Below are 27617 nucleotides of genomic sequence, written 5' to 3'. Positions count from 1 at the left end.
CACACACACACACACACACACACATATATACACACACACAAATATAATAATACAAATACATACTTTTCAATGGTTTTTAAATTTGAAGAAAGTGTTGGTGAAATATTCTCCAGAAAAATATTTAATTTTTTCTTTAAGGGGTCTGGTGCTTCAGTGTGTTGGGCTGACACGGTGTGTGTGTGTGTGTGTGTGTGTGTGTGTGTGTGTAGTCAGGGTGGAAATTGCCCCCCATCCCCTCTATGGTTGCCCACCCTTAGTGTATACTTTCAGTGATTCAGGAAATCTCATGTTAGCTCCAGGAGACGACTGGGAGGCATTTGGCTCTTTGGGATTTTTTGGACTCCATCTGCAGCTGCTTAGCTGTCTTGAGAGTTTATGGTTTGTGGGAGTTGTAGGCCCAAACAACTGGAGGAATAAAAGATCACTACCTCTGTTCCATGGTATTTTACATATGCCAAGTCCTCATCAGTGTGGCTAACCAGTAAACATAAATCTCTCCAACCTACAGTTAGACTAGGGAGCCCTGGTGGCACAGTGGTCAAATGCTGGTAATACAGGAACAACGTTGTAAGTTGCATCCTAGAGGAGGGCTCCAAGATCCACTCTGCCTTCCATCCTTTCATTGGCCAATAAAATGAGTACCCAGCTTGTAGGGGGCAACTGGTTTACACATTGTAAACTGCTTAGAGCGTGCTAGTTCACTTATAAGCAGTATAGAAATGTACTTGCTATTGCTATTGCTGCAATTGTGACAAAAACTGACCTCAAAGCTCATAGGAGGGTAACTGTTTTTCCAGATTTGGTCATTTTTTTGGCAGCAGCATGTCACACAAAAGGGAAAGTTAAGCCTCTGTTTCCACTGGTGGTCTCTGTTTTTAATGGCTGCAATTTTATTCCTTTTTTTTTTTTTTAAAAGGGAAGATGGCAATGAAGAGTTCAGGGAACCTGAACTTGTCTCAATTTTGTCCCTCTATTCTCAGTTTGTCTCTCAGGATGTTTTCACACTATATAATTATAGGGCTGCAATTACATTTTAATCACCATAGATGCATCCTATGGAATCCTGTAGTTTGGTGAAATTATAGAGCTCTCTACAGATAACATGGACTGCTAAAAAGACAAATAAATGTGCCCTAGAAGGTCTTGTCTGAGAGGATGGAACACAGTCAACTTATTTGCTTTAGAGTGGTTGGATCCAAACTTACTCATAATTAAATACAAAAGGATCTTGTAGCACCTTTGAGACTAAAGAAAGAATTTGGTAGCATGAGCTTTTGTAGACTTCAGCCTACCTCCTCAGACGTATGTTTTTATAGTCTCAAAGGTGTTACATGATCCTTTCCAGATTAACACAGCTTTATCTTTGAATCATAATTAGAAAAGACCACTAAAACATTGGGACCTGTTAGTCATTACTAACTTAAATCTTACTGATTTCACTCAGTCTGCTCTAAGTATGGCTAAGTCTGGATCCAACTCAATATCCAATATCTAACTTCACAAACTGCATTAAAAATTACAAACTAATCATATATGAAAAGAATACAGCACCAGTAACTAAGCTTTGCATTTTCTGTATTAAATTTTTGAGTAGTTTTGGTCTGTGGCTGATAACACAGTGTTAGCCATGTGTGTCTGTTTAGATAAGGGGAAAATGAATTTTTAAAATAGCAAAATAAAAGCTATTTCTACCAACAGCCTAATTGAGGAACGTGTAATTCTGACAAACCAAATATGTCATCAAAGCAAGATATCAAATTCTCAAGTTGGCAAAGTGATGAAGGCCCCCAAAGATATGAAAGATGCTTCAGAAGGTGGAAGCCATGTATAATCAGAATACCAATCCAAGCAGGCAATTAATAAACGGGGTCAAGGTTAGCTTTATGACAAAGAGCCAAGAATATTATGATACACAGAATTGTCATCTTACATAAGTAATTCAATTTCACCTAGATAATAAGGCAGCCTAGTTTCTACAGCACACAAAGTAAGCTGTGTTTCTGTAGTCACTGAAAACATCAATGCGCAACCAATTTGTTTTGGGTATGTGAAGCAATTCCAGACTTATCTTTTTTTTATGTGAAATTAACTTGTTGCTCTTTCTTTCTTTCCTTTCCTTTCCTTTCCTTTCCGTTCCTTTCCTTTCCCTTCCCAGTGGAGGACAAGCCATTTCTAAAGTTGGGATTTTGTTCAATGTTCATGGCCTTATATTTAATTTGCCCTTTTTTCACTTCAGAGAGATTTGTTTTCCATTCTTTGTAGTCTGTTTTAGATTCAGCTTCCTGAACAATTTAGTGTCATCTACAGTTACTTCGCTGCTTCTATAGAATTGATGGGATGCAGTTATCCTTGGATACAAAAACTGTACAAAGGGCCAGGGAAGACTGTATTGTTTAATTTAGGTTTCTCTGTGAACCTGCTTTGCAAAGTCCACCATCATGGCCACCGGGAAGAGAACTGGATCATTTGCATTGCTTTTAAACTAACTGAAGTGCAACATTTTCTCCAAATCAAAAGCTGCAGGTTGTTTTATCTGCATAAGGTAAGATCACAAGTTACAGTGGGAAAGTGTCTTGTTCTGATAAACTGAAGTTAAATAAATCCTATCATGGGTCTTCATTTGTTCAGAGGAGGTTTGCCATTGCCTTTCTGAGGATGAGAGCATGTTACTTGACCAAGGTCACCCAGTGGGTTTCATGGCCAAGCAGAGAATTGAACCCTGGTCTCCAGAGTCACAGCCCAGCAGTCGAAGCAGTGCTGAAAACTGTTAGTTTCTAGGTGCAAGTATATTCTGCAGCCATATTGCACTAGGAATACTGGATGCAGTTGACCATGCCTGCAGCAGCACAGCTGGCTCCAAAGCAGCTAAGAGTCTCTTCATGCATGTGTCCTCCTTGACTACAGATGGAACAGTCAAGTGGTTGCTCCCAATAGTATTTGTTGTTTTTAACTGCCTTTAAGTTGATCCTGACTCATGGTGATCCTGTGGATGAAACATCTCCAAGACTCCCTATCTTCCTTTGCTCTGCTTATGTCCTGCAAATTCATACCTGTGACCTCCTTAATAGAGTCCATCCATCTAGCATGTGGTCTTCCTCTTTTTCTACATCTCTTCACTCTTTCCCTAGCATTATTGTCTTTTCCAGTGAATCATACCTTCTCATGATGTGGCCAAAGGACAACAACCTCAATTTAGTCATCCTGGCTTCCAGGGAGAGTTCATGCTTGATCTGTTCTAGAACCCATTGGTTTCTCTTTTTGGCTGTCTATGATATCCTTAGTACTCTTCTTTAGTACCACATCTCAAATGAATAGATTTTCCTCTTATATACTTATCTGGTTGTCCAACTCTCACAGTGATGGGGAATTTAAAGCTATAAAGACTGAAAGTTAAGACAAAACTCTAGTTCTTAGTGAAACTTTTGTTTTCCTATTGACAAGATTTTTCTGGCTGCACATTAGAATAAGGTCTGCTTGATTCATTGGTTATACATGTTCATTTGTGTCCACCTACCATATATACTCAACTATAAATCGACCTCATGTATACAGATTTTGAGACCAAAATTATGGATTTTTGCTGCTTTTACTGTTTTATAATTTTATACCATTAGTTACTGTTTTATTGTATCTGCTTTTTATTGTGGGATTTTTAAAAAATCAAAAAGTGGTATATAAATGTTTGGAAATAAAATAAACACCAAAACACCTTTTTATTGTCTTCTAGGCAGTTCAGTTCAGTTCAGCTATTCAGCTTATTTTTGTGTTTCTTGTGGCTAGGCCATTTACTGTGACCTTTTCAAACTCTTCTGCACTGAAAGATGCCAGTCTAAGTCAAATTAATAAAATTAGAGAAAAGGGGGACTTGTGCTGGCCCCCCATGTCCCACTGTCAACTTGTTTTCTTTTGAGAAATGATGCTTTTCTGAACTGAAATGCTCACATTGGATTAGACATTAGCAGCCATTCTATTAAGTTCTATGGTTGTATCAATTAGTAATCTGATTTATAGACACAATCAGGAATCTGGGAAAGAAGATTAGGATCTTATAATGAAACTCTTTTTGGAATAGAAACATATTAATACTGTGTGATTTTTTTTCTTATTTCTTTTGTTAGTGCTTGCCTAGGTGATCAATCCCTGAGAGGTCAGGGGTAGTTACGAGCTTATGCTGCTTGCATTATTAATGTCCCCAAAGCAGGTTTCACACTTCTTCTGTGCTTGCAGCAGAAGGTTTTTGCAACCACTAATTTCTTTCTTGTTTTGCAAAGCATGATGAAGATATTACAGGCAACTTCCTGCTCCGGGAAAAAATAGTTCCTCAGATCTACATAATAAATTCAGAACCCTGATAATGAGCTGATGAAAGAAAATGCAGTTTCTTCCTAGCGTTATTACATACCACTCACCACCCCAATACATGGATCTTATGAACGGGGGGAAAAGACCAGAGTCTGGAAAAGTACCTTTTTCATACAGGAACTCTCACAATCTCTCAGCTACCATAAATGTTATCCTTGTTGCCTGGGGGATTCTAGGAGCTATTGTCCAAAGAAGTAACTTCTTCAAGTTCTGAAAAAGACTCACCAATTGTACCGCTTGGGAAAGAGCTAGTTTCTGCACCATTCGCAGGATCGAACTACTTATTACATTTATTGTTGTTGTGTGCCTTCAAGTCATTTCTGCCTTATGGCAACCTTAAGGTGACCCTTTCATGAGGTTTTCTTGGCAAGATTTGGTCAAAGGAGGTTTGCCATTGCCCAGTGGGTTTCATGGCTGAAGCTGAACCATGGTCTCCAGAGTCGTAATCCAACACTGTCTCACTTGTTACATAGGAGATTTGAAATGATGGCAATCATTCTGAAGCCACTTCACTTTTGTCAAAATCATCAAATCAATACAATTTGTTAATATTTTGATCGTTATTATTGTATGCTTTCAAGTTATTTTATATATATGGCAACCCTAAGGCGAATCTCTCACAGGGTTTTCTTGGTGAGATTTGTTCAGAGGGGTTTGGCTTTGCCTTCCTCTGAGGCTGAGAGAGTGTGACTTGCCCAAGGTCCCCCAATGGGTTTCCATGGCTGGGTAGGAATTCAGACCCTGTTCTCCAGCGTTATAGCCCAACACTCATACAACTACATTATGCTGTCTCATTTTGATAATGCAACAGTATAAACAGAAAGATCTTGAAGTTCCCCCATGCCTTCAAAAACAGATCCAAAAATTCAAAACATAGTTAGAGTGGGGGAAGGCAGTTAGCAGAGACAGATATCACCTTTGCACCTCTAATCAAAAGCCATCCCTGTTGATTTTAGTGAGACACTCCAGTAATGTTGAAAGATCTGTGAAATGAACCACTCTGTGACCTATTGTTAGTCCTGAGTAGATTAGAACTACTGAATCCATTGAATTTACCTATGTGTTGACCCACTACTTAACAATTGATTCAATAGGTCTACTCTTATTGGAACTAACCAATGGGATGCCAGCCTGTGGGTGCACTTCTGTGGAGCAATAGATAATACAATTTCCCTTGAAGTTCTAGATTGATTTGATGAATTCTGGCTCAAGTCACTGTTTTTTACCTTTTTTATTTTTTTGGTCAGCTATAATAGGAGACATGTAACTGGACAGCCAGGTCATAGAGTGTGGCCTGGTGGTGGAGATTTGTTTAGACTGATCACCAACCTGTGCTGGGTGAAAGGTTTTTAGATTTGTCTTTTGTCTTTCCATGTACCACAGATTTGTATTTGAAGACCAAGATTGCACATTGTTTCAGCATAGCATAAATATCTATCAGCTGAGTTACATTATCCAGTAGGAAATATGGCAGGAAGGAGGTTACTGGGCTGAAAAGTTTCAGAAAGAAGAGTAGCAGACTCTGGTATAAGTGGTCCAGGTCTTACTGGGCTGATTAGAAGGGATGATGATATAATCTGCCATCTCACAAGCCTTCCTGTCCCCTCTGAGCTTAGTTGCAATTTTCACAGTAGCTGCTGATGAGAAGGGAGTGGAGCATTTTATTTCATTCTTGTGAGGCTCTACCTATTACTTTGCAAAGGATTTTGACATGGCTTAGTCTGATGGCTGAGTAAGACCCATTAGCTTTACAAAAGGCCTGCTCTCACTAGAGATGAAAGGTGCAGTAAATGGCTTGTTGGTATCGATAACAAGCTGTGTCCATTTTTTGAATTCTCCTTGAGAGTGTAACTGTGTGAACTGTTATAACTGCCTGTCCTTTGAGATTTATCACTGGTGAGGTACAAACTGCCAGAAAGAGGTGAGTCTCCGGCACCTCTCTTTGCTCCACAGGAGTGCCTCAGCAACCAAATTGCACGGTGCTCCTGTGGAGCAAAAAGGGAGCACCGGGAAGCGGCTCCTTTTTTGCGACGCACTTCTGCACCCTAAAGCGCCAGCGATGCCGCAGTGACATTGCAACTGCACCACCCCATTTGGAGGCGGCGCAGCTGCGATGTCACCAGTAAGCTCCATGTCTGGTGGGTGTGCTGCAGCTGCGGCGGCCTCGTTACGTGTGAGGGCTGCTGGGCATGTGGGTACTCTGCCCACCAGGCAGCCCTCGCACGTGACGAGGGCGCCTCAAAGGCCCGTCTGTTCTGGGCCACTGTTAGCAGATCTGCATTGGGTATACTGTCCAAGACCCATTGTATTTATGATATTGAGGACTAGACTGTCTATTACGTGTTTCCCAGTAATCAAACAAAAGCATTAAAAATCAACGGTGAGGAAATTCATAACTGTCAGAAATGCACGCTTCTCTCAGTTTCCACCTGCATCTAAGATTTCTGCAGAGCTAAAGTTTACATAACAAACCATTGATTTGACCAAGGGTTTTTCAGGCACAGGAAAGGTTGGCCCATACTTCAGAGCTCCATTTGTTATAGAGGTCTTTTCCTGTCTCATTAGAGGCCATCACCCTTGGAGACCAATTGACTCCCACCTATCACTTTATGAAGTAAATCCAAAAATATAGCTACTCCTTCCATGCTGATTTAATGTCCTATTTCCTTCAGCACCTCTCTCCAGGGACTTGTAAATTCAGTTTCCATTTTCAAGCTGATGCATACAATTTTGGTCACCAGACATGGTTTCATTTAGCACCATTCTCTTCATCTTGGTGTCTGTTCTGCAACTGGAATGAGTGAGCTCATGTTATGTAGAATGATGCACTTTACCCCTTGGTGGCTAACTCCTTTGGCTTTTACGCTGCAGAATTATGCCAGCTGCCCTGTTGTTATAAGCCAAGGATACCATAGATACACTGGCTTTCCATACAAAAACGTATATAGTTGCAACAATGAAAATGGGACAAGTTAGTTTTCAAGGAGCCTGTGGACAAGATGTTTGGGACTAGTCAATTCTACAACTGAAAGGGGAATTTACTGTTGATGTGGCCAATAAACTCGGTAAGGGTTCCTTCCTGCCATTTCCAAATGCATATGCGATCTCTCTGCCTGGACATCAAGATTGCAGAGGCAAGAACAAGCCTTTTCTTCACTTCTGATCACTCCATCCCTCAGTTGATTGATTGATTAAAATATGTATATCTTCCCTTTCTTGGCCATGTGGGAGCCAGGGACAAAGGGAAAATGTCAACTCCTTTAGGAAAAGAGGAAGAGACACTGACAGCATATGATTGCACAATCCCGGAACTGCTGTAGGGATAACTTACTGCACCTGAGGACAAGCTATTGGGGTCTTATTGACAGGTTTTTCCATCAGTGGCAAGGTCCAGGCTAACTCTGCTTCAAGGACAAGAGGGAAATGGTGTCATGTGACAGATATTGCCAAAGGTGCTATTGTCAAACTTTTATGGCAGTTTAAAATCTGCACTGGATAAAGCCCTTTATTGTATGAGGTGGCTTTTTAAATTATTACTGTGACAGAGAAGGGAATGGTTTTTTTTTCCCCAATTTGGTCCAGAATTAAAATCATAGAATTGGAATAGTTGACAAAGGCCACTCAGTCCAACTCTCTGCCATGCAGGAACTCACAATCAAAGAAACCCATGTTGACTTTTTGTGATTATGGCATTCCATTAATCAAAAGCACTTTATTAAAACCAGTTGCTTGAATATAGCTCAGGAGGGAAAATTCAGCAGAAATGACACCAAGTATTGTCCTTGGCAGGAAGCAATTTTATTGTCCCCCAGAAAACATTAGCAAAAATTTCTGATACTAGGATGTAGGTATCGGCTATCACTATATTTATGGTAAAAATAAATAAATTGAGAAGCAGGTCATTGAGCCTCTTTTCCTACCTGGCCAATCTCTGTTGTGCTGTCAGGTCAGGTCAGCCCTCTCCCTGGCAGCAGGACCTGCTAGAAAGAAGGATGCTTCTCACTCTCATTGCACACTGAGGACATTATCACACGAGGGAAATTGGAAGATCAATGCAGTGTGATCCCAGATGCAATCATGAGGTTTCACATTTCTGCATGAGAGGTTATCACATGCAATTGAAGTCAATGCTAAGTCAATTCAAACCCAACCCGGGTTCAACCGAGAGATGTGTAAATTCAGGAAAATATAGAAATTACAAATCCTGTTCCACTCCAAAGTTGCATTCAATTCAAATTTGGCAGGTATGGAACACATGTCTTGGTCGCCCTTGGACTGCCTTCGAATCAGACTACAATTCCCAAGTTCCTTTGCCGGCTGTAATTTTCTCTCCTGTGCTCCCTGGCTGCTCCCTCTGGGAGCAAAGGGGCTGGAAAAGTGAAGGTGATTCTGCTGTCCGGGTGTGGGGGGGCTTTTCTTTCAGCCTTGCAAAGTTCCTCTGGGAGTTCTGGAGCTATTTTGGGGATGAAGCAGCCCTCCCCACAGACAGACACACACTGCCTCCCTTCTCTCTTTCTGGCTCTTTCCCTTTGCAAACTCATCCTCTCCAACTGGAGGGAAGGGATTGGCCAAGGCTCTCTCTTTCTCTCTCACGACCCTGTCACAGGGTTTTCTTGGCGGGTTTATTCAGATGGGGTTTATCATTGCCATTTTCTGAGGAGGCTGAGAGTGTGTGACTTGCACCAGGTCACCCAGTGGGATTCGATCCCTGCCTTCTAGAGTCATAGTCCAATGCTCAAACCAACTACAAGGTTGCTTTAGACTGGTTTTGAATTGGTGAATTGCCTAAATAACGTGAAGTAAGGGGTAATGAATGAACAAATAATGTGAAACAAGGCAAAACCACGGGAACTGGAGGCAAGCCCCGCTGGAAGTGTAAAAAGGTCACGATCCAATTCTGCCCTCAGTGCGCATCTGCAGAGATGCTAATTCAAATTCTAGACTACAAAGGGTACATACTCATATGATAATATCTTTTGCATTCTCACTACTTTGGCTTTGGTATGGGCACTGTGTTATTCTGTGGTATGATAACCATCCATGTACTTATGTTCATTTCCGAATTGGCCCTACTTTCTTTTCTTTCAAAACTGAGAGACATTCACCCCTGTGATAATGTCCCGAGAGACAGGAGGAAAGAATCCACCCCTCACTTGATGATCCTTCCCAATACAGGGGCCACTCCTCCTCTTGGATTTTGGAAAGCAGGAAAGGATTCCTGCTGCCAGGCATCCTCTCCTTTCTCCTCCTCTAGAAGAGATGCAGAGGCTGTTTCAGCTTCTCTGTTGGCTGTTACAGAAGAATCACAGGGAGAAACCCCACTGTGCCTTTAATCTTGCTGGTTTGGAGACAGTGGCAGCTGTGAAAAAGGAGCAAAAGGAGAAAACCAGATTGATTTTCAGAGCCTAACTTACTTGGGCTTGGTCCCACTGCAAGCGTCAAGCACTTATATCTGCAGAACTTTCTTTTGCTAGATTTTCTTTCAGGTGGAAGAATATCAGGACTGTTCCCCCTTGCAAAAGAAACACCACCACCCTTCTACCATAGGCTAGAAATGTCATTTTAGGAATTAACAGTTGCTTAGATGTGCTAATACTGCTTGATCTGCTTCACTCTTCTGTGGCGAAAGGAAAAGAACAGAACAAAACAGACATGGATGGACTGAGACGAGAACGTGGAAATGGATCTTGGCTTTTTAATCCTTCTACAAGCTCCACACTTGTGGACCCATTCTTACAACCCTTGGACTTGATTGAACCCTGGAACTTCCACCTGATCTCTGCCTTGATGTTTGTGGTGACTTCTCTGTCCTTGTCTGAAAACTTCACTGTCATCCTTGTTACTATTAAATTCAAACAGCTGAGGCAGCCTCTCAACTATGTCATTGTGAATCTCTCTGTGGCTGATTTCCTTGTCTCTTTGATTGGGGGCACAATTAGTTTTTCGACGAATCTGAAGGGTTATTTTTACATGGGCCACTGGGCGTGTGTGTTGGAAGGATTTGCAGTCACTTTCTTTGGTAAGCAGAAAAGTTTCTGTCTTAGTAACTCTTTAAATGACTGGGCCTTGCAAATCTATCTGACTTTTCTTTATTGAGGTTTAGATGAAAACTAGCTTGATAAAATAGCTGAGTTTGTTTTGCAGTTGCTGTTACTGAAGTTAACATGATAAGGATTTTTTCCAGCCATTTTCATTAATGAGAGCAAATCAGTTCAGCTGGTGCCCTTTTAAAAAAGAAAAACACTGTTAATTGAAACCAAGCTTCTTGAAAATATGGGAGGGAAGGAAATTTCACATGAAGGGAAAAAATAAATGTGCTTTTGGGATAAACCTTTTACAATCTGAAGCGATAACATTGAAGTATGACTCCTTTGAAAAATAACAGTGTTGTAACTCAGGGCTATTAACCAATTAAAGTGTTCTGAGGTGATTAACTGTAGTTCTTCATCTGGTTAATTGGTCAATTACTCTGCTTCAAAGGTCACTCAAAGAGGGCTCCTTTTGCAACCCACTCAATCCCAGTCATCTTCATATTACCCGAGTACTCTTTTACTTCAATATTTGAACAGCAAGAGCTTATTCCTAATTAAACTTAGCAGTGCAAAGTTCCATGTCTGTACTATTCACACAGCTGTTCAAGTGCAATTACATGAGAGAGGGTTGAAACATGGGGATACTATATTTTGCATGGTGATACAAATTTTAGTTTCATTTTCTTCTAAACAATCCTGTAAGGCTTATAGAGGGCAATCATATGGTGCATTTCATAGAGGAATGGAGACTTGAACCCAGGACTTATTAGCATAAGTTTAAGACAACACTGTCTTTCAGTGGAAATGTAGTGCTTCTCCCCTATTTACTTGTGTGTTCAAACTGCCTTTGAAATGGGTACTGTACCGAATAGGTCAAAAGAAGTTTATGCTGTTCTCTAAGAGGATCTCTAAGCATTATCTTTTCCAAGCATTCCAGGGGAAATGATCATTTTAGCTGGCCCTTCCAGCGACAATAAACATGAGCTACTGCTGCCAAAGACTGAGTCTTGAAGCTGTACAAATGAGTTCAGCAATACCACCAACAGGAAGTAAGCAATAAATAAACAATGTGAAAAAGGTCTATCTGGGCCTTCCTCAATTTGATGCTGAGTAGATCTGCTAGATGACACCTCCTATCAACTGGGAAGGTTGATTATCCTGAGGGATTGGACAAGAAACTCTGCTAACTAGATGTCCAACTGGTTGGATATATAGCTACTTATAACAGCGAGTGAAGTTAATGAAAGTGAATGACATATGCAAAAGGTTTAATTTTTCAATTTTCTTTAACTCAGAGAATTTAAAATTGTATAACTTTGACTGGGACATATCTAATTGGGGAAAATTCCATGAAAATAAAAAAATTGGCGATCCATTCCTTAGAAACCCTTATGCCCCGAGGTCAAATGTAGATGGGGAAGAAATCATTTTAATAGTGATTCCTTCTTGCACCCATCCCCATCTGCTGCCTTATTTGCATGTGCTCTCTTTAGTCATCAATAGTTTGGAAAATTTACTTTTTAAGATTACAACCCCAGAATCCATTGACTAGCATGGCCACTGCCCATCTGGCTGGAGGATCCTGGGAGCCATAGTCCCAAAAGTCACTTTTCCAAGCTGTGGGACGAGATGAATGTTGAGTGAAATGCACAGAAATAATGCATATGCCCAGCTTTAAAATTAGCTGCTAGAGTTTGTCCTTCAGTAACATTGCTACTGTAGTGCATGGGAAGTTTGTTGGAAGTATTCCTTTTCACCATAGTCCCAATTAATATTGCATCTTTGAAGCTGCTATTAATTCAAAGGAGAGCCAACCAGTTACAGGGGTAAACTGTTAAGGAGCATCAATTCACTTTTCAAATAAGTGGCAACATCAAAACACCTCCCCTCATTTATTCAATGACAGAAGTGGGCTTCCTGCCACTTCTGAAAGTTCTATATACACACAAGTTACAGAGGTACACACCACAAAGGAGAGTGAGCAATACGCTCAGAATTAAAGAACAGATGGTATACAATTATCCAATGCGTCATGCAAAAGTCATCAGACAGAAGAGAATGGTGTTACGAGACTAAACCACATATATGCACATCCTTTCTGTTTGGGATTTAGTGGTACATTATAACTCATATACAGTCACCCCTCCCCATTTGCAGTTTTGACTTTTGTGAACTTCATTATTTGCGGATTTGATTAATATGTTTTCTAGGAATCTCTAGGTCCTCTAGCATGAATATATCACTGGAAATTGTAAGACAGGACCTAGAAATTGCTAGAGAGAACATTTATCTAAGCATTTATAGGGAACTCCAGTACAGTTCTGTGGTCACTCAGCTTCTGGTGGTTGTTGACCATGGAGTTGCTCTGGATGACCTAGTCCTAGCGATTCCTAGAGAGGTGTTCTCTCAGGTAAAAAAATGTTTTTAAATTTGTGTTTTTTCCAATTTTTACGTGGGTTCTGCATCCCCACTGTGTACCACTGTAGTCAGCATGGTGTACTGGTTTGACTGCTGGCCTGAGACATTGGGAGACCAGGGTTTGCATTCCTGTTTGGCCATGAAAAACCACTGGGTGACCTTGGACATGTCACACTCTCTCATCCTCAGAGGAAGGCAAGGAATACTCCACTCTCAACATATTCTGCCAAGAAAACCCCATTACAAATATACCAGTTTACCAAAATAGCTGTTAAATGCTATTTGTGTATCTACTGTACACACATTATTTTGCCCTATCTGCTTATTGTGGGATAACAGCAGTTTTGGAATTTTAAGGGGAGAAGTACTTAAGGAACCTACTTAGGTAGGAAACGAAGATGCACAGTAACAAAAAGATTTGCAGGACAAAATGACACATGGTAAGAGAAACGGAACTATTGCTGAATCTGGCATCCCCATGTTCCCTCCATTCTTGCTGTGCTGTACAACTGACCCCATGCCCTGACATTTTGTTGTGTTATGTCTTTCCTCCCAGTGATGTGATGTGGAGTATGTGGAAATACACAATGCAATCATGTTAGCACACTGGGAAGGGCCTACTATGTAGTGAGAAGGGAAAGGGAAAAAACTTAACACAAGCATGTTGTTCACTGTGGCAGACTTGATTTTTCTTTTAATATTATTATTATTATTATTAACTTTTATTTATAATATACTTTTGCCTTTTGTAAGAATAGAAGTTGATCAGGCTGAAATCCATCCTAACTTTCACACTGCACTGTGCAGGTCATGCAGAACCAAGAGTGTACATTGTCTTGTACACCTCTTCAAACATTTCAGTCATCCTCTTCAAACATGTCACATTCATCCTATTCAAGGGGCTGTGCTGAATCAGTAAGTCTGTTTCTACATTTGCAAAGTTGCTTTTGATCGGTGCATGCCTGTTGAGACTCCTCTATTTATAGTGGCTACAATTTTATATCGTAGATTAAGTTGCATAGTTTTATATGTACACAGTGAGTTAGCAGAGGCCCTATGGGATCCTCCTAGTAAATTGCAATGATATGTATCAGGGCACTGGCAAGATTGTCCCAGAATACATTGGACTCTTCATAACTGGTGCCCTGATGCACATTAGAAGTGACTGACATGCATTGGTCACTTCACTAGTTTCACTATGTAGTAATATCATGGTAGCCCTTTGCTGAACATGAATGTTGCAAAACTGCTCAATTCTGTTTCCTGCAGATGAAAGCCCATTTACATAGGTGTAAATTCCATACTAAGTTCCAGCCTATACTTGTATCTTACTGGTGTAGCAACAAAGGGGACAAAATGGGGGCATGGCCAAGGAACATAGGCTCAGTTGCAGAGCATATGCCCTGTATGCCACGTTTAGTTCCTGAGTCTCCAAATTGGCTGGGGAAGGAGTCCTGTCTGAAATCTTGGAGACACACTGCCAGTCATTGTAAGTCAGCCTTCACGAGTCTGGTGTTGTCCATTGGTCACATTTGCTGGGGAAGATGGAAGTTATACTACATCACACATACAAGGCACCAGCTTGGGGAAGACAAGTGTAGGCAATACTGACCTAAATGGAGTCTGACTCAGTATAAATCAGCTTCACCATCTCTTGGGGATTTGCTCTCATGTTTCTCTGGTTCGAGCAATATATTATGAATCTGGAGAACAGGGTTTGAATCCCAACTTGCGCAGGTAAACCCACTGTGTGACTTTGGGCAAGTCACACTCTGTCAGCCTCAGAGGATGACAGTGGCAAACCCTCTCTGAAGAAACTTGCTATGATAGGTATGCCTTAGGATTGCCATAAATCCTGTGGGAACCTTGGGACTACAAAAACAGTCCTTGGAGAATCTAGGTGGCTCATGGGCTGCATTTTCCCTACCCTTGTTCTTCTAGTCAAAGTTTTATATCACATCCACTCAACCATGGATGGGGAACCTATGCTTTTGCAGACGTTGCTGGACTCTAGCTTCTATCAGCCCTAGCCTACAAAGCTAACCATAAGGCATGGTGGAAATTCTACTTCAGAAACATGTAGAGGGGCATGGGTTCCCCATTCTTGCCATGATGCCAAACTTCATTTGTTTTCATTTCTGCTAATAGTGTTTATCCTTCGTTGCAGGAATAGTTGCCCTCTGGTCACTTGCCCTACTTGCATTTGAGCGCTACGTTGTGATTTGCCGACCCATGGGAAATATGCGCCTCAGGGGGAAACATGCTGCTCTGGGTATAGCCTTTGTGTGGATTTTCTCCTTTATCTGGACTGTCCCTCCTATAATGGGCTGGAGCAGCTATACCACCAGCAAGATTGGGACTACCTGTGAACCCAACTGGTAAGGCAACTCTGGAATGTGACATTGATCTGAGCCTCCTAATCAGACAGAACCTAAATACCTTGTGTGGTTTTTATAGGTATTCTGGAGACTACAATGATCATACTTTCATTATTACATTCTTTACTACCTGTTTCATCCTGCCATTATTGGTGATTTTGGTATCCTATGGAAAATTGATGCGGAAACTTAGAAAGGTAGGTGCAAACATTTCTAACAGATAAATTAATGACAGTGAAGCTCCAGGCAGTAATCCTCTATTTTGAAGGGTCTAGATGAATCATGTTTCTGAAAATTGTGTGCATTTAGCCTCTGCTTAGCTTCAGATAAACCTCAAGGGCCGTATCATATTGAATATTGATTTGAATCCTATTGGTTAATCCCAACTAATGTAGACATATTGAATCAACTGTTGAAGAGTGAGTCAAGATATAAATTTTGTTGATTCAATGAGCCTATGTTAGTTAGGATTAAGAACATGATTCTGACCTTTGCGTCCAGATGCTCAGTTTAGTTGTGTGTCAACCTCAAAAGCTTTGGATGTATCACGGACCCATACTTTCTTTGGTTCATATGAATACATAATAGTTAATGCAAATCTGGTGCTGGCATTTTTGACTGTTGTTAACAGTAAGACTCCACAGTCTTACTGAATATAGATCATTTATGGCTCTGTAACTCTAGGTTATGACTGCAATACTTAATACTAATTGTCAAAAATGTATGTGAGGTGGGCTCTGTGGCCCATTTAAAGAGGGAATGAGTGTTATAGGCTTCTAAAAGAAAGAATTCATCCCATCTTTTTGCCAGAAAACCTGCAGTACAGGGACATCTGGCAGTGAGAGGCTGAAGAAAGAACCTGGGAGTGCACTGTGCCCACCGCTGCCCTTGGCTATGCTAGCTAGGACTGAAGGGATTTGAAGTCCACCTTATGGACAACAACAAGTTGCCAGCCTCTGGCATAATATAGTCAGAATGGAATCATGTACATTTCTGCTCAGGCAAGATGTTCCACTGAGTTTAATAGGAAAATGTTTTTTAATCACAGTTGAAGCCAGAGGCCTGCTAGAACACTAGCCTCTTTAAAATAGCATGGAGTAATATCAAGACAGAGGGCTAGAAAGACCCTTCCTTCACTCTTTCTTTCCGTGACATCTCATCTCTCCCACATCAGTGTTAATCATAGTGGTAGTTCTTGGACTAATGTTGGTCCACAAGCTACTGGCTACTGGTCTGTGGAGAGTTTCCAGGGAAGAAATATACAGTTTTAGCCAATGGACAGAAATATAGTACTTGTCCCTGGCACATTAGGAAAAGAAAACTGCTGGTCTCCCACATGAGATAGCCTGGGAAGCACTGCCCTACAATACCTCTTCTTCTCCTTATTTTATTCCCATAGCATCCACATTACTTCGATCTGGCCTAAAGTACACCATAAGCTTCATGTATTATATATATATATATATATATATATATATATATATAACTTCTTTTTATCTTTATCTATTCTGTATAATATACATCGATTCAGTGTTACTTTCTATTTCCACAATGTATATTGACTGTACTTCACATGTGTGTCTCTGATAAATAAAAAACCCTTATTAACCTTCTTTTCTTTCTAATAAAATCTTATCCCATTATTTGAATTCTATATTTTTGAGTATCTTTAAGCAGATTGTGATTCTTGAAATTATCAAAAAATAATACTAGCATGTGTTCCTTTTTCTTCATTCAGATAATTCATCCATGGTTTCCAATCTTGTTCAAATTTCTTTATTGATCTTTTATTTATGTAGCAAGTCATTCTGTCCATTTCCATGTAATTATAAACTTTTACTACCCAAGAGTCTAAATCCAGTATTTTTCTGTTTTCCACAAAGAAGCCAATAATAGTCTAGCAGCACAAATCATAGAACAATAATCTTCTGTTTCTTTTTTGCAAATCTTCATCTTCATGTACTGTATGAGTGAGAGTTTCTTTGCATTTCTTCAATCTGAGGCTGGACACTATTACATGTGGCTTTTAAAACCACAATTATAGTTATAAAATAACAACTTTGGTGATGCTTATCACACGATGTTGCCTCCAACCCGTAGCTGCTAGGTATTTCAAATGTGGTTAGGGCATCCCTTTTCATTAATGGGGTAAACCCCTCAATAGCTCCCTATCGCATGGGAGTCCTAGTGCTTCTCATGTGTGAAATGTTGCTGCCATGTCAGTTGGAATATTGGCAGTCAAACTGTCCCACAATCTCCTCCTCTCCCTGTCCCCTCCGCTTCACTTTTCCCAAGCAGCCTAATTCCCTTTTTGGGAGGGCTATGTCTTTTCTTTTCTTCAAACTTAAATCACCTTACCAGAACTGCAGAATTGCATTTAAAAAGTAAAATACACACACACACACACACATTAAACCAACAACACACATGCACAAAAGGTACACTGGGTAAGGCATAGAGCAAGGAAGCAGGGTTAAGGGGGAATCTGGAAGACAGCATGATGGCAGCAACAGCCCCAGTTGTGTGACTGCGAAGACGTGTGATAATGGAAGCTCCCAAACCAGTATGCATGTGTTTTTGTTAATTGGTGTGACTGGCATGAGAAATGGGGATCATGTGATAGTGTCCATTATCTCATGATAGTAGATCTCATGAAATTCCACAGCTAGAGCATTATAGCACAGAAAGATTCAACCCATACCCTTTGCCATCTGTATCCCATTTTGCAACATAAGCATTCTGGTGCCAATCCTTGGAGAGCTGAGGTATATTCAAGATTCATTCAGTTGAACAGGACTTCATAGAGTGGTGGCTGCATGGTGGTTTTCAGTGGGACTTTCTCCTGATTAAATTCAACTGAATGTGGCCAAATGAGGCCAAGATACAGTAATCTTACTGGCAGAGTAAATACACTGGTAAGGGGTAAGGAGGCAGAGGCTTCTCCTTTGTCCCCACTTCCTCCTAGCTTCCCAATAGCAGCCAGTATATCTCAGGTGAAGTGCCATCCCCCTACCTGCTACTGACAGGCTATCAGGGTGCAAGGACATTTCAGCTACCTTTGCACAACCTGGGAAGACTGTGTCTGAATGTACTTTGACTCCTTCGAACAGGTGTATCCAGGAGACTCTATTGGTGTTACACTGATTGAGCAAGAGATGTTTCACAAAAGAGTACTAGATGCCTTGTTATAGAATGCCCCTGGAAGTACATATGCCTGTATAACTAAGGGGTATGCTGGCATGTGCCATTTACAGGATTTTGGCCCCAGTTTCCATCCCTGTCTGAACAGCAGAAGAGCACCCCAAAAGCAAGTCTATGACTTCATATCATTTCTTCAAAATCAGATCCTAACTTTACCAGAGTGTCAAAAGTTATATTGGAAAACAACTCTCAGAATCATCAGTGGCCATGGTGGCTGGAAGATTCTGGAAGATGTAGACCAAAAAATGTAATTCTCCCAAACTCTGAGTTCCACAAATAAATACAATCTGTATTCACAGAAAAAGAGGAAAATAGATAGACCTGCCTCATCAGCTATCTCCATCATCTTAAAAACAACAACAAGCCCAAACCCATTGATCTATAAGTCTTGCTACCAAAATGGAAATCATATGAAAAGTAGAGGATGATGAAAGAAAAAGTCATCCCTGGGTGCATTTTGGAAGAAGTTTTCAAGTGATATCTAGAAAGTTTAGTTTTTGTTTAGTTATGCAAGGCTTACTTGACCTGATTCTTTCATTTTGGCAGAGTATATTACTCATTTATTGTTCAACTGCTCTTCTTTTTTGTGGTGTAGAAATGTATCCCTATTCCTTCCATGTTATTTCTGTCCCTTGTACAAAATTAAAGGATTAATACCCAGGAGCACCTTAAAAACACCTGATCTTGGAAGCTAAGCAGGATCAGGCCTAGTTAGTACTTGGATAGGATCATGCCAACGAACACCAGGTGCTGTAGGCACAATCACCTCTGAGGATTCTTTGCCTAAGAAAACCTGTGAAATTCATAAAGCTACCAGAAGCTGCCAGGTGATTGGATTGCACATGTACATAGACCCAGGAACACATCTACTTTTTAAATCGAGGTATACCTGCAACTTATTTATTCAAAAAGCAAGGCTGTAGTTCATAAGGAAAATAGCATCTATCAACTGATTATTGAGAACTGAACCTATTTCCACATCTCTGTGCTTTGGTTGATTTGTGTAAAGGTACCATAATTACTGCATTAAGATTCAATAATTTTTTAACTAAGTAAACCTTTTAGAACATTTCATATGTAAAGTTTTGTTGTTTTGCCTTTGGTGATGATAACCAAACATTAAACTCTCGGTTCACCTGTCTATGCCCTGTTGAATTTCTGTAGGACAGATTTTGATTAGATTTTTTGCATGCAAATAATGATCCATATTACTTTGCACATCTGAATCCAAATTATCTCCCTACTTAAAGATTAATTCTAGGGAGAAATCTTTACCTTGATGGTCCTCTTGATAATATATTTATCTCTCTCTCTCTCAAGGTTTCAGACACCCAAAGCAGACTGGGTGCTACAAGAAAGCCTGAAAGACAAGTTACTAGGATGGTTGTTATTATGATCCTTGCGTTTTTAATCTGCTGGTCTCCATATGCAGCCTTTTCAGTCTTGGTCACTGCCTGCCCTTCTATTGAACTGGATCCTCGTCTTGCTGCAATCCCAGCTTTCTTTTCAAAAACAGCTACAGTTTACAACCCAGTTATCTATGTCTTTATGAACAGCCAGGTACTGCATGTCTCCTGTCTGGGCATTTGAAGTGAATTGCTCTGAGATCATGGAGATGATTTCTGTTTGCTTCTGCCTTTATGTTTTAAATTAATAATTTCTACCTTTTTAAAGAAGGATATATAGACAAGTTGGAGAGAGTTCAGAGAAGGGCAACAAGGATAATAAGAGGTATGAAGAACAAAATATACTGTATGAGGAAAGGTTGAAGGAGCTGGGCATATTAGCTTGGTAAAGAGAAGACTGAGGGGTGACACGGCTGTACTCTTTAAATACCACAGGGACTGCAACAAAAGGGAGGGTACAGACCAGATCTCTGCTATCTCAGCAGTAGAACTAAGACTAATGTTTGAAGTTATAGGAAAGTAGATTTTGACTGAAGATCAGAAGGAATTTCCTGACAGTAAGAGTGGTTTGGCAATGGAAACAATTGCCTGGAAAGGTGGTGGGATCTTCTTCTCTGGTCAGCTTAAAGAAAGGGGGGAAAAAAGGCTGGATAGACATGTGCTGGGTACATTTTAAACAGAGATCCTTCAGTGAGCAGGGGTTTGAACTCAATGGCCCATGAGATTCCTTCAGACTCCATGGTTCTATGATTCTGTTTATTTAGTAGGGCTGTAACCTTGACTGGTTTGAAAATGAGAGCCAGTAGAACAATTTAAACATTGGTGGCACATCCGCAAATACCCAACATTAGTTAGCATCCTCCATCAATATTCTGCAGTTTGCGGACCATATCCATAATCACCCATGTACAGTGCACTGTACTGCAGAAGTGTAATTCAGAGGTTTCAAGCACAGCTAAACTACAGTAAAGCCATTGTGCCCAGGAATTGAATGGAGTACCTGGCTTAGTTGGTGGGGGATAGCCCATACCATGCATTCTACCTGGGCCTTCGGAGACAGGGCTGGATTAATAAATACCCCTCCCCCACACTATTGACCTGATATTGTAGGGCCAGGATGGAACCCATAGCCCTCCAGATGTTGCTGGACTCCAGTTTCAATGAACCAGACTTGGCCAGTAGTCAGGAATGCTAAGAGTTGTCATTCAAAAATGTCTGACAAGCAGAGGGTCCCCAGCCTTGATTTAGGAAGAATACAAGTCTGTTCAGAACAGATGGAACACCAGTGCCTTGAGCTGATGCCCACCAGCAGTGCCTGGTTTTTAAAACAATGTAAACAATCTTTTTTAAAAGCACAAATAGACAAAATGTATTGATGAATCCCACCCAACGGTGATTTCAATGCTAGTTCTAGAAGTTCTGTTGGGAAAGGATTGTTAATACTGTCCAAACTTTCTTTAAAAGGTACAAAAGAATCAATGAATTTTCAATCATAATCAATTGTGATTTCATTTCTAGTTCCGAAAGTGTCTGGTCCAGTTGTTCAGATGCAGCGATCAAGAGATTGTAGACACCAATGTGAATCCAGTTTCGGAGAAGGCAACACTAACCCACACCAAACACTGTGAGGAGCTGTCCACAGTAGCTGCCCATGTTACAGTTTTCAATCAAAGAAGTGAGGATGAACATAGCAGCTGCCATTCCCTTACTCAGCTGGCAATTTCAGAGAACAAAGTTTGTCCAGTGTGAATGCAACTTTTGAAGACGATGAGTCAGAAGAACTTTAAATCATCCCAATTTTACCATTCCCTTGTACAGCCAACAAGAATGCCAAGACTCAAAGCAGAAAACATTTTGCTAGCCAGTATTATTACATGCTTTATCCAAATTCATCTGATGTTTTTTCTAGAGTGAATTTCTAATGTGCATATTTAAGCTTTATAGCATACAAGATGCTGGCCATGTTATGTAACTTGAGCAAATACATATAAAGGTCTGTGGTTGAGATTCACAGCACCAAATTTTCAACAGGAACATTTTTAACACTTTTCTCTGCCTTATTTGATTGAAACTGAGCTAGGCAGAACAAAGTAGAACATGAGGGCTGATATTATTAAGCAAAAAAGAAAACCAGCCAGCATCAGTGCAGTCAGAGCTTCCCAAAATATTTCAAAGCAGAAGACTATATGAGAGTTTGTGGTATGAAAGTTAATGATATATTGCATGTGTAAGATGTGCATGCTGTATTTATTTATACACTCGTTTGTATCCTGGTTGTCTTGTACGGACAATATACCTACCTCCATTTTGAGGTAGGTTGGGATCTTCATTATTGAATGGGGGTGTGAACCTAGTCTTAAACTTTTGCGCTGTTTGACTTCAGATCAAAAAGGCTGGCTCCCAACTTTGCCACCATTTTGCTTCCTGCATGCCTATCCTATCCTTCTTTATGTGAGCTGACATACAGAAGAAAAATAGCTTTGCAGTATGAGCCTTCTTCCACTTGTTCCACTGTGTAATGAGAACAGGGTGTGTGAGAATTTTTGTGCACCTGGGAACCGGCCCTATTGTTAAACAGTGAGGCAGCCAACTTTGGCAGCAGACCTGGGATATCGTGACAAGCTAAAGAATTATTAGAGAAGTACTTGAGGGGTGTTTTGTCTTCTGTGCCGAAATAGCTGGTTTAGCTTAACTTGAAGGAGGTGATCAGGACCAGTGTTTGCTGCTACACCATAGGTGGAAAAATGTTTTGGGATGGCCTGCACTGGAGAAATTATAAGGCCGTGCTATCATTCTTCAGTCATCTGTTACTGGGTGGGAAGGGAAAAGAGAACTCAGGGAAGGAGTATAACAAACCATGTGTATCTGGTTTGGGTTTGATGTCATGGATCTTAGTATCCCCACCTTTCTCAGTCTTTGAAATAAAGCCATCTTTTCTCCTCTTAAGCTTGGAAAAGCTCAGTTCATTTTTTGTACACATGCACTTATGATGGCTGGAGTGGGGCATCAGATCTATTCAATAGAAGGACATTAGTTGAACACTAGAAATATTCTCCAGTGATAATTTTATTTAATTCTACCCCATGGAAAATTCTCATACCTGTTCCCTGTTTACTTTGGTGTGGAAATGCTCTGCCCGGTGTGATGTATTCCAGATATGTTCAGTTACAATTCCTATCATTCCCAGTCCACATGATCAATGTGGGTCATGAAGGCTGTTGTAATGATTATGTTCTATTACATTCCCAAACTCACTGAGATCCTACATGATTGAGCATAGTTCAAGAGCACCACATGTGGAACATTATTACCAAACTCCAGCATTCACTGTTGAGCTGTTATACCCACTATGGTCTATGTAAGCCATATGGCCCCCTGATAAAAAAAACAAAAAACAGGTGACAAAAACACATGCTGGTGTTTGGTTGATTCCTTCTGCTCCAGTTTGTTTGCTGTACAAAAACAAGTCAGAGGGTTCTGCTTGTAATTACACAGAACTGGAGTCAGCCAAAGTACTTGTTATGTATTTTTTTTTTATTAAGATAGGGTCTGGTTTGTTACGAAACGTTCTTTGGGCCATTTAGAAAGCAGTTTTCATCTTCCTCCATATCTCTAGCCTATACCTGATTGAGCCCAAAGTCATGCTCCAGTTCCATCATATTGGATAGCAGAGACAGTCACAACCCAGCAGGTTGCTATCAGCAGTTCTTGAAACCATCAAGCCAGCTAGCTACAATTTATTCATTTAATCACACTGTGGTGTCATGAGTAAAAGTGAGAACGAGAGAGATGTCACAATTTTCTAGAGGTTGGAATCATTCTATTTTCGAACTACAGTTCCCCAAATTCCAGCTCCATAGGAGCCCTTTCTCATCTTTGGCATTGACTGGAATTCTCTACCAGCCACTTAGCTACATACAGTACCCTACATAGCTACAGTGATTCCAGGACTGACTGCCCAAATGCCTATTTACTGGGCAGCAACTGCTGTGATCAACAGGAGTCTGCTCCCATGTAGATAAGGAAGCAGCTGGTTGACATTTCTACCTCATCCTGTGAGTGATCTCCATTATAACAGGCAGAATAAGAAACAAGCCTTATCATAATTACCCCTCATGACTGAGATTTGAGACTGCTTGTGGGAGAAGGTGGTTACTCAGCTGCTTACTAATCAACAGGAGAACCTCATTGGTTGCATTGGCTGCTGTGTCCTAAGTGGAAACTGGGGGGCTTTCATGGTCCCTACGTAGTCCCCAAAGCAGTGAATATATAGGGATCATGAATATGAATCAATCATGAATGCATAACTCAACGTTATGCATTTGTAACTGCCTCAGTGAATTCCAGACATACAAGTTTTTTTTTAAAAGTGGCACACTTGGAATAGCCTCTTGAACAGCTGTGAAACTGAAGTGTTTAAGGTCCCTCCCTAACACAAAATGCAAAAAAATCATAAAGTTCCCTGATTTTTTTTTCCTGTGCAACTATTCAATTTTGGAGGGGAGAGGGGCTTCCGGCATGATTTTGGAGCAAAACATCCCAAAATTGGTGCATGATGCACACAGATACACCCTATGCATTGATGCACCTCATGTGCTGATGCGCATTAGGAACTTTCCCAACTCTTCTATTTAGTAATACAAGAGCAGCCCTACTCAGATGTTATGCAACTGCACAATTCATATTCCCACAGTGGTAAGTCCATTTACAAAGACATAAGGCCCCAGCAGGAGTCTGGCCTACTTTTCCACTGTGAACTCAGTTTGCAGCAATAGAAATAAACTGAGAACAAAGGGGAAAGTGAAAGGAGGAGATAGAAACTGGGACATTCTAAAAGCAGCTGAAAAAGTGGGATGATGGAGGATTGATCAGGACTGTCCCTGCCAAATCAGAACAGTTTAAGTGTATACTGTAAAAGTGAGTCCAGGGATGCAAGCAGCCCACAGACGCCACTTTCTCCACCTTGTAGTCCAACAACATCTGACGGGCTATATGTTCTCTATCCCTGCAATAAAACATTTGACTTTCTCCCTAATTGTTGATATGAAGAAATCCCCTTCCTTCCTGCCATTTGCTTTCCCTTCCCTATTTAAATATATGGAGTATGACTATAGAGACCAAGGTTTGATTCCCCACTCGGCCATGAAAACCCACTTTGGGCATTCTCTCAGCCTCAGGGGAAGGAAATGGCAAACCTCCTCTGAAGAAACTTTCCAAGAAAACCCCATGATAGGATTGTCTTAGGGTTGCCATAAGTCAGAAATAACTTCAGGGCATTCAACACACACAACAATATCAAATAAAAGAATTCCAGATACATTCTTTCAACAGGAAACTTTGCAGCTACAATGGAATTTAACTCATATCTTCTATACAGCCTGCCACACTACAACTGCTAAATTACAAAGAATGCTAAAGCCAACATGCATTTTCTAGCACTGTCTCCTGACTTGTCATCATTTTTAGTACCAAAATGACAAAGGTTTTGAACAAACCAGATACCAAGGGAGCCCTCTTGTGGCCAATTTAACCGCATATAGTGTGCCCGCGTATGGTGCGGGTGCACTGTATTAAAACAATCCACACCTCAAGTTAGAAAAATAAAATGCAGTTAAAAAAATAAACAAAAGGCAGATAAAAAGCTCTTAAGTTGGAGCTGACCTGAAGGCACATTAAAACAAATACAGTAACCCATGGGCATACAATGCCTCATAGAGAAATACAAATCTTATAATGTAGAGTCCTACATCAAACTGGAGATGTGAAAACACTGCTGAAATTATTCAGTTTGACACTACTGTAACTGCCCTGGTCCAATACTAGGGAATAGTCAGAATTGTAGTTTTGTGAGATATTTAGCTTCGTTGGAGAGCACTGGTGCCATAACAGATTACAGTTTCCAGGATTCCCTAACACTTTAGTGGCTAAAGTGGCCTCAAACTGGATTGTTTCTGCAGTGTGTTTTGGACCAAACAGGTAGAGAGAGGAGTATCAATGGAACAAATGTTCCACACCTTCTCCTTACAGACAGCTCCATATTTTGCATACAGTCTGCTTTTTCACTTCTCTCTCTCGGCTGGGTGCAAATGTACTGCCTTATCTATTAGGCAAGTAGGTTTCGGAAGAATGACAACATCCTATCCTTTTATATTATAAAATGTATAACATTTGTGGTTATCTACACTGAGGTAGGCAGGTGGTGGAATTCATTTGACTCTGTTTCCTCCTGAGAATTGTTCATTCAGTTGAAACATATGCCTCTTGGGATCCTCAAAGTGTTCTGGGCCTGAATCAGTGGAAGTGCAGAGACCTTTAAATGTGCAGAAAAGGCTGGAAATCCAAGGTGTGTGTGTGGTGGGGGGAGAGCAACAGGAGGTCATCTGGCTATTTCAGAGCAGAATTAATGGATCAAGATAATTAATGGGTCAACACACAGAACAAGATCAGAGGCAGATACGCTGTTTAAGCAGACACATATTTGGGAAGACACATATTTGCAAAGAGAGGATTATGACAATTTCTTCAGTCTGAGGAGATCAAAGCATTAACACATGCAAACAGATGCATGTTACAGAGTATGGGGTTACTTGACTTCCACTTTTATGACAGCATACTGAAGAGGAAAAATGGTTTCAATAGCATTGGCTGGAATTAACCATTACAGTCACCAATATCTAAGCTAGGACTCATCTATACTTGCCAGAATACTCCAAGCTGCTCCCAGAATATTCTGATCCTGATTCAGAGTTTTAGCTCTGCATTGTGTAAGCAGGACTCAGTGAGCCCAGGGGGAACTTGGGATAAAACACCCATGCAGACAAGGCCCCAGGATTATGCATTCATAACTGATTTGTATTTATGAACTTTTCTTATTTAACAATATAAGGAATACATAGGGATTGTAAAAGTCTCCCAGTCCTGACTTACTGTGAGCAATAAGCAAATCTGTTTTCCTATTGATTGGGATGCAACAGACTGATTTTCTGCCCCCAAACCCATGAATGAGCTTTGGTGTAAGAGGCATTGCAACAGGGATCCAGTTTCTGACTGTTGCACTGGAGATCTCTCATAGGAAGGGGGTGGAAATATCAGTCTGCTGTATCCTGATAGATAGGAAAACAGATCCCTGTCACTCACATATACCTGGGATGACAGACATGGGATGCCATGTGGGCAGAAGCATCTATGGGGCCATTCAGACTACCTTTTGTACCGAATTGTAACCCGGATTAAAAGTTGGAAGTTCCCATTGGCACCAGTTTAAACACATCAGAATTAGGGTCTTGCACACTTGATCCAGGGCAAATCCCCCTTAGAGCGTTTTTTCCTAAAGTGGATTATTTCCTGTGTCTTTTAGGAAAACCTGTTTCTTCCTGCTGCTGGCAAATGTGAACTTGGCCCCGGTCATGATCGTGTCAAGTTCAGGGGAGAGATTTAGGTCAGAGGGAGGACAGAGGGCAGAACATGCCTCTCCTCTCGCAGGCAGCTCTCTCTCTCTCTCTCTTTGTAATTTTATTTTTGACACATTATGTGCATGCTTATTCTACATGTTGATACATATTGATAGAATGTGTCTGCTTGTGCTACATTTCCCTTTTGATTTTTGCTGTTGGCACGGCACAGCACTTTGCAAGTGGATTTTTTTTTAATTTTTTTTGTGTGTGTTAGAATATGCAAATGCTTGTGTTTCCTTTTTGGCAAATTGATACAATGTATGAATGCTTTTGCTACAAATGTGTATGTAAGGAGAGATGGCTTTATGGGGTGGCAATCAGAGGGAAAGCAAAGAAAGAGGATGCAGAGATGCATTCTGAAGTGAG

General features: G+C 40.7%; 1 protein-coding gene across 1 annotated transcript; it reads left to right on the top strand.

The window, feature by feature from the left end:
- Positions 1–9618: 9618 nt before the first annotated feature.
- Positions 9619–22729, top strand: LOC121927323 (opsin-VA-like). Its single transcript, XM_042461057.1, has 5 exons — positions 9619–10381; positions 14980–15190; positions 15270–15387; positions 19712–19951; positions 21316–22729. Exons 1-5 carry the CDS (start codon positions 10015–10017, stop codon positions 21544–21546), a joined length of 1167 nt encoding a protein of 388 aa, XP_042316991.1. The 5' UTR covers positions 9619–10014; the 3' UTR covers positions 21547–22729.
- The last annotated feature ends 4888 nt before the right edge of the window (positions 22730–27617 follow it).

This window comes from Sceloporus undulatus, chromosome 3 (assembly GCF_019175285.1).
Source record: "Sceloporus undulatus isolate JIND9_A2432 ecotype Alabama chromosome 3, SceUnd_v1.1, whole genome shotgun sequence".
Classification (NCBI taxonomy): Eukaryota; Metazoa; Chordata; class Lepidosauria; order Squamata; family Phrynosomatidae; genus Sceloporus; species Sceloporus undulatus.
This window is presented reverse-complemented; position numbering and strand designations above follow the sequence as displayed.

Excerpts from the sequence above, each read along its gene's own strand:
- LOC121927323 (XM_042461057.1), top strand. The coding sequence starts at position 10,015 with ATGGATGGACTGAGACGAGAACGTGGAAATGGATCTTGGCTTTTTAAT. Across the intron at positions 15,191-15,269 it reads ACTACCTGTGAACCCAACTG|GTATTCTGGAGACTACAATG; the intron begins GTAAGGCAACTC and ends TGGTTTTTATAG. Across the intron at positions 19,952-21,315 it reads ATGTCTTTATGAACAGCCAG|TTCCGAAAGTGTCTGGTCCA; the intron begins GTACTGCATGTC and ends TTTCATTTCTAG.